Raw genomic sequence first — 7,403 nt, 5'->3', positions numbered from 1 at the left:
CTGGTCTTGCCCTTGCCACACGACACCACTCTGGGTGAGCAGCTTCAGTCTGGCAGCTCCTGCCCACCCAGTACATGGGGCTCCAGCTCCAGCTCCCAGCCACCTTCCGTCCCCTGACCCAACCCACCCCCACAAAGCTGTCACTGCCTTGCAACCCAGCCCCGTGATCCCAGCCTCACCTGCATCTCCTGCTCCTGAACTTTGCGCCCTGCCCGCCCACAGCCCCATAGGGAGTTTTGGTGAGTTGTTGCCAGGGGAGTGCAGGGGGACTGACCAGCCCACAAGAGCTCATCAAAACTCCCCATGTGGCCCTTAGGCCCAGATAATTACCCACCCCTGCAATAATCATTAGTGCAGCATCTTGAGATTTGTTTGACAGCACTCTTTGATTTCCTCAGTGCCTTCAAACATCTGAGGCAGTGCGTTTGGCTTTCATAGATGGAATCAATTCATGTGAGTGTGCCTCAGACTAGTCTGGTTTCTTCTGACCTGCTTGTCAAATATAGTCAGCAGGAAAATAGATCATTTTTTGAGACTTCCCTATTTCTCTTCTGCAGTCTTACACAACAGCAGCTCTTGAGCCTCCTGAAGCCTCTTGACCTTCAAAATGAGGTACCCTTGAGAGCAATACTACAGATTCTTCAAATCTGAGAGTTGTTAACTCTTCCCTTAGCTTATTGGCTAGAGTCAGTGAGGGAACTCATAAACACAGTATTATCACAGGGGCACAATGCATCAGTATTTAATAACCTTTGCAACAGCAGGACATAGGCCACTATTGTCCCTCTGCTTTCCTTGTGGCAGGTTGGAGCGTTTTGTGGTTGTGACAGGGTTGACTGTGTAATTTTAGCAGTGGTTAGACAAAGATTTTCCTGAGATTGTTTGATAGGGCTGATCCTACCTCAAGCAGGGGGTTAGACTAGATGACCTCTTCAAGTCCATACCAGCCCTACTTTCCTATGATTCTATGATTTTGATATGAGGGCTAACCTATACCTCCTGCAAAATGTGTCATAACCAAGATATTGGAGTGCTGAGATCTATTTTTTTCTTTAAATTCTTATCCCTTACTGTGGCTGATTTGTATTCCTACATCTGTTCACTCTTTACTTTGCAGGTTACTTGGTCTTTGTTTTGAATGTTCAGGCCACTAATGATGAGAAATATTAGGTTTTGTCCATTGCTATTTGAAAAGTACAACTGTTTTTGAAGGGAAGCCTGCAGGAAGTAGCCTTTGTGTAACTATGGGTATCACTTAGACATTGTTTTGCCTGCATTTAGTCTACCCTAGATATAGGAAGAATGCAATTGTATATGCTTACAGAACTGTTTATAGATATTCTGATTAAATTGTCATGAAAAGGCAGAGCTGGCTTTTTAAATATAAAAAAACCCCTTATGCATCTTTGACTAACATCTTCATTATTCAGTTTGACAGAGCTATATGATGAGTTGGCATAACAATAAACATGTCAACCAAAAAGTGCTTTATATGCCCAACTAAAATATTTGGATTGGAAGAATTAGAATCAAAAGTTCCTTTGTTCCTATTATAATATGATGTCATGGAAAAGTGTGTACTGTTACAGCTTAAAAACACTGCTGGCTATTTGTTCCAATACTGGGAACAAAATAGCCTTTTATGAGTCAATGTAACTAAACTGAAGCAATGTAAATGGTTTACTGATATTATTAGCATTTATTACAATGTTGTTATTTAATATGTATCAGATTGTTAACTCATTGCTTTGAGGAGGAAAACCACAGCTAAAGTTCCAGTCTGGTAGTTTTCTGAAGATAACGTGCATAATTTCATTTCAGGGCCCCCACCTTCCAGTGAAGTACCAGTTGGCAACTATCCATTCATGGTACAATCAGATGATAACAGACTTGTGCCAGTTGTACAAGCTTATGCGTTTGGAAAATATCTTGGCTATTTAAATGTTACATTTGATGAGAAAGGAAACGTAATCCAAGCATCTGGAAACCCTATTTTGCTTGATAGCAGTATTCCTGAAGGTATGTAAAAGAGAAATTTGGCTTTCTGTGGGTTACCTCACTGCCATTTTTTCTTTATTTTATTTTAAAGTTGAAGTGCATATACTGGAAAAGAATGTAACATTCTTCTCAACTTGCAGTCTCCTTTGGCCTGTTACAGAGGAAAGTGTTGAAACTTCTGTGGTTTGGCAGGTTAAGACGAGACTGGACGAAAACACTCGTACATGCAGATATAGGGAATAAGTCTCCACTGGCAAGGAATCACCTGATATCTTGTTCCCCATTTCAAGGTTTTATGACTGAGTAAACGGTAATAAATATTGTAACGACTAGAATCCACTTTCATTTAATTCAGAAAGACTACAATAGGTCTTCATGCAAGAGACGATTAGTATTCTATGATTGTTGATGAGCAACTTTGTGCTGTTTCACGGGTGCACAGGAGTCTGATTAATGGCAAACACGTTTTATCCTCATACTATATTTCTATTTTAGCTCCAGATTTGAAAGCGGAAGTTGACAAGAAGAGAATACCACTAGATGAATATGCTTCCAAGGAGATTGGAAAAACTAATGTGTACCTGAATGGTACAAGTCAGGCATGCCGTTTCCATGAATGCAACATGGGAAATATGATATGTGATGCTATGGTAAGAAACAACCACTACAGATCATTGTTATATCTAAATTAATATGGGACAGCTTTGGGATGGTTCAGGACGCTTAGATAATTCTCCGTGTCAGAGTTCTTTGCTGTTCTTCCTCACTGTAAAATCCAAAGGTGAGATCCAGAGAGGCAACTGAGGCGTTTCCAACTTAAGTAGCAAGACACCTCAAAATCAGGCCTAGGTGAGTGAATTAAAGAAACACTGGGTGTGTCTACATGTGCATTAATGCATCTTTTCTAATGCGCATTGAATTTAGTACCTCCAATGTGAGGTACTAAATTAATATGCATTAGATTGAGCTAATGCGCAGTAGCTCATTTTCATGGTTTTTCAGTGACACTTAAAGCTCAGTAGACTATTTTACTGGGCATTAGCATACTGTCATTGTTTTTTACGTGACGCTTTAATGCACAGTAAAATAGTTTACTGCATATTAAAATGCACACATAGATGTGCCCACTGTTAGGTTTAGGTGAACTCCCTCCCTCCCTTTACTGTCAGTGAGGAGAGTTTGACACCTCTAAAGAATGTTTCACTGTCTAGTTACAAAATGGAGACCTGCTAAGATCAAGACAACAGGAAACACTAAGCAAAGAGTGTCTGAATCCTGCCCCTCTCCAGAGTTTCAGTATCTGACTTGTGACTGCGCATTAAAGGCTTCCATTACCTTTGGCTCCTGAATTCAGAGCTGTCTTCTGAGGGTAGGTGCTTAATTGATATGATGGTGCCACCACTGCCATCACAGCTCTTTTGTGTAGTAGCCAGGTGGTTAGACCACTTGCCCAGGAAATAGGTGACGGTTCTGACCCCACCTCAGCCTACAGAGGTTCAGTGTCAGATCTCATCCCACCTCCCCCAGGAGACTGCCAGTTTCAAAATTTTCTGGAGGAAATCTCCACCATGGGTCAGTGAGCATCCAGGAGTGCAAGCATCATGGGGTCAGAGAGATAGTAGGCAAGAAGTGACCTGATTCTGTAACCTACTGGATGAACTCAGAGAGGGAGTCCAAGGTTGTAGTCCCTGCTCCCAGAACTCATATGCCTGTTGGAGATTAAACAGTCATCAGGTACAAAACAGAAATAAACCTGGGAGCAGTGACCAGAGCCTGTGGGGGGAAGGAGGCAGTTACCCAGGCTATTCAGGCTAAGGAGGATCTAGAACAAGGCGGGGCATAATACAGCCCACAGGCGAGATCCAGCCTGCTAACTGATTGTATCTGGCCCTGTGGGTGGGCAGCCACAAACTCATGGGATCCAGCCCAGGGGTGGCTGGTGGCTCTGGCTCTTGCTGCTGTGTGGTCCTGGATGAGTAGGGCTGTTTCTGCGATGCTGAGCAGATGGCTGGGGTTCTTCCACCCAGTACTGACGTGAAGGTATCAGCTGTGGCCCTAGGCAGATGCCCCAACCCCTACCTGGAACCTGCCAGCTGCTTCCACAGTTGATGCAGGCACACTTGGGGCTGCTTCTGCTACACTGGTCCCAGCAGGATGGGGATTGGGCCTTGCTATAGGTCTGGGTGAGGTGGGGATCAGAGCATGCTCTGGGCGGGTTCCAGGCAGGTGGACGGGGTGTGAGTGAAAGAGCAAGAGAAGTCTAGAGCCCAGGTCTCTTACTTCCTAGGTGAGTGCTCCAGCCCATAGAGTATTATGCAAAATAGCAGTCTCCACCCCTGTGCTTGAGCAAGAGGCTAAAAACAGATGGGGTTTAGCCTGGAACTGATTGTCTTGACTGTTTTTGACAGTCTCTCCCGTGCCACCCCACTGTAAATACAGCTTGAATAGCAGGTAACTTGCATTAGCCCCCGCCCCCATTTTCCAGGGTAAGAGTGTTATCTTGGTACTTGATAGGTCCTTAAAAAGTGGGACAATGGGGATGTACATCTGTAGCATCCCACAATAAAAGACTTTGTCCCAGGATAAATCCTGTGTTTCTTTTTAGCCAAAGCATCTGTAGCTGCTGTACTGAACTCTGCTGGCATGTTAGGTGTGCTCAGAGCCTGCCAGCCAAATCAGACCCTGCTCAAGACTTAGGCAGAATGTAGGCTCTGCTCTGCCTCATATGTAGTTTGCCTGGGAAGCTAGGCAGGAGTTGCATGCCCAGCTTCTCTGATTAGGGCATGTTTTTGCATGTGCAGGAACCCAAGATTCAGCATCAGAAGGAATGTTGCCACGCTCCAGAGCTGGGCTGAATGGAGCTTTCCTCATTTACATTTTAAACTTAGTGGCCTAGAATGTACATAAATACTGCTTTTAAGTACCTAAATGCCCTCTCTGTAAAAGATCAGCCATCATTAGGTCCATAGTTAGCTTCATGGAATTTTGTGACATCATAGATTTTATAGATTTATATTCAGGGTATCCCTTGTGTTCTGCGTATGTTGAGAAGATCTGTTTGTTTTTGACTGTGGGAGGAATAGGAATAGCTCTCGCTTTGGAAACTGATTTCAATGGGCACCAAGCACTTCTACCTCCCATTATGGTCAGTGAATGTGTCCAGCAAGTGCTCTGCCTATGCAGATTTCAGGATGGACTGTTTATAGTGAAGCAAACAAAACAATTAGCTTCAGAAATTCTTCAGTTGTTGTTTGTACTTGGGACATAAAAGCAGAATGGATCCCACGAACTCCCTGTGACTTTGACGCAAGCTAAACAATTTTGTTTAAAAAGTCCTTCAAGTGTTTACTTTCTGTAGGTCTTCCAGCACATTTACTGGCATGAATGTGCATTAGGCAAATACTTGAAGTGTGCATTCCATACTATGAAGAGAAAAACAATTAGTGAGTTTTTGTCCTGGAAACTTGGCTGAAGAACTATGCTTAGCCTGCTTACATCATCAGTATCTTTTATACATTAACCCCAAGGCCAGCTTTCTATTTGCTTGGCAGTATTCAAATTCAAGAAGATTTGAACTAGAGTAAGATTTTGAAATACGCCCAAAGGTATTGCTGTTATATGGTGTTTAATGTTTTTACTTTTTACTTCTATTTTCCTATTGTATTTTTATAGTGTATTAGAGAATGCTGTCAGGGTAACCTGGTGCTAGTTTTATTGAAACAAAGCTAGTTGTTGCATCATTCTGATACGTTTCTTTTTTAATGTGTATTGCATTATTTTACTAGAGACAAATTTGAGGGTCAAATCCTGTGCTCCATTAAGCACTCTCCCCCTTGTGCAACCAGTTTGACTTAATTCATGGTCTGATTTGACCCATCAATCAATAGGCAGATGGATTGATCATTTCCTGTCAGATAAAGCAAGAATATAGATGCTTTCCAACAACCTTTTAGTTCTCTGCCTCCCCAGAGTCCCAAGCCCATGCCAAATATTAAATGTAAGTGGTACAGTTCAAAAATGTCAATAAATTAACAGCCTTGAATGACTGGTATTAAATGCAGCCAACTCAGTGATGCACATTATAGGGACCTGGTGAAGGCTACCTGAAGCCTGAAAGCTTGTCTTTTATGTTTCCCAACAGCATGAGAAGGTCCAATACAAAAATACTCTCTCTCCTCACAAACCTTGGTTCCATCATTGGCTTAGTTACTAACTACTACGTAAGATTCTTACAGTGATGTGTGTGTGGTCTTCCCCATTTCTTAATTCTTCAAATATATTAAAAACATTGAAAGAATGTTTAATGCAAGGGTGGGGGGAGCCTTTATATCCCAGTTGCTGCCAAACAATCTTCCCTTCAGTCCTTCCGCAGGAGAGGTTCAGTTTTGCTTTGTGTTTCCAGTGATGCCTCACTATCAGGTGTTCGCAGATTTCTGGAGCTGTGCAAAAGAAAAAGAAAGAGGGTTTTTTTTTGTCAGAGGAAAAACAATAAAAGCTAAAACATTTTGTTGATTTGACTGGATTTTGTAAATAAAAAAATCTTTTGAAGAATTTCAGCACTGTTCTATATTCCAAGAGCATAGTAAGTGGCATTATTAAGTGTTTTTTAATTGCTTGCAGTTCACTTTAAGGGAAAAATACAGTCCTGTCAAAAACAAAATACACAAACAAACAAACAAAACAACCCCACCCATCACCTCAGACTTTATTACTTGCAACATTCATGAGCATAGATTAAGCAAAGATTACAAAATGATTAAAATGATTTTCATGCTAATGTTACAGCTCTACAATGCTGTTGGACATCCAGATGAAAATACATGGAATCATGTTTCAATGTGCATTCTGAATGGAGGTGGGATACGGTCACCCATTGATGAACAGATCAATAATGGTATATTTTAAAGGTTTATTTAATGCCACTTTTCACACTTGCAGTTCCCCTTGTCTTTTAAATATAGCAGTACTAGTCATTGTTCTAGCCACAGTGGAACAGGTTTCCCGCACTCCCAAACATAGGTAGAGGGAGAAAATATTATTTGGGGGGCTGTGCACATGCTCCCCCCCACACATCAGGTAAGTCTCATGGGGAAAGGGAGGGGGAGCAGGTAGAGGCCCCCACAGTGTGAGAGGGAGAGGGGCTGGGGAGAATGGGGCCCAGGTGTGGGTTGTGGGATACCCGGAGACTGGGTGGCTCATTCAGGGCCACGGGGGCTCCCACCACTGCATGCATCCTAGCAAAGGCCTGCTGGGCTCTGTGCCCTGCTGCCTGTGTCCCGAGAGCAGTACAACACCATGTGCCAGCTGCCACCGGGTGGGTAGGGGACGGGGCACAACCCAGCGCACAGATTGCCCTGCACACAGATCAGGGGAGTACGTGCCTTGCCTCCCCCCCACCCCATGCT

At 43.1% G+C, this 7,403-nt stretch overlaps 2 protein-coding genes across 2 annotated transcripts in view; one reads left to right on the top strand and one right to left on the bottom strand.

The window, feature by feature from the left end:
• The window catches only part of NT5E (5'-nucleotidase ecto), a 50,340-nt gene that overhangs the window by 25,329 nt on the left and 17,608 nt on the right, over positions 1-7,403 (top strand). The window contains exons 4-6 of the mRNA XM_019520392.1: positions 1,822-2,019; positions 2,494-2,648; positions 6,784-6,892. Of these exons, the coding sequence (XP_019375937.1) occupies positions 1,822-2,019; positions 2,494-2,648; positions 6,784-6,892 (462 nt within the window). The remainder of the gene's footprint in view (positions 1-1,821; positions 2,020-2,493; positions 2,649-6,783; positions 6,893-7,403) is intronic.
• SNX14 (sorting nexin 14) overlaps positions 5,688-7,403 on the bottom strand; it is a 152,241-nt gene continuing 150,525 nt past the window's right edge. Inside the window, exon 30 of the mRNA XM_019520388.1 lies at positions 5,688-6,437. The gene's annotated coding sequence lies outside the window, so the exon portion shown is untranslated. The remainder of the gene's footprint in view (positions 6,438-7,403) is intronic.

The sequence above is a fragment of the Gavialis gangeticus genome, unplaced genomic scaffold (genome assembly GCF_001723915.1).
Source record: "Gavialis gangeticus isolate Ggan-Ray unplaced genomic scaffold, GavGan_comp1, whole genome shotgun sequence".
Taxonomy (NCBI): Eukaryota; Metazoa; Chordata; order Crocodylia; family Gavialidae; genus Gavialis; species Gavialis gangeticus.
Note: the sequence above shows the minus strand (reverse complement) of the source record. Positions and strands in the feature narration are given on the sequence as shown.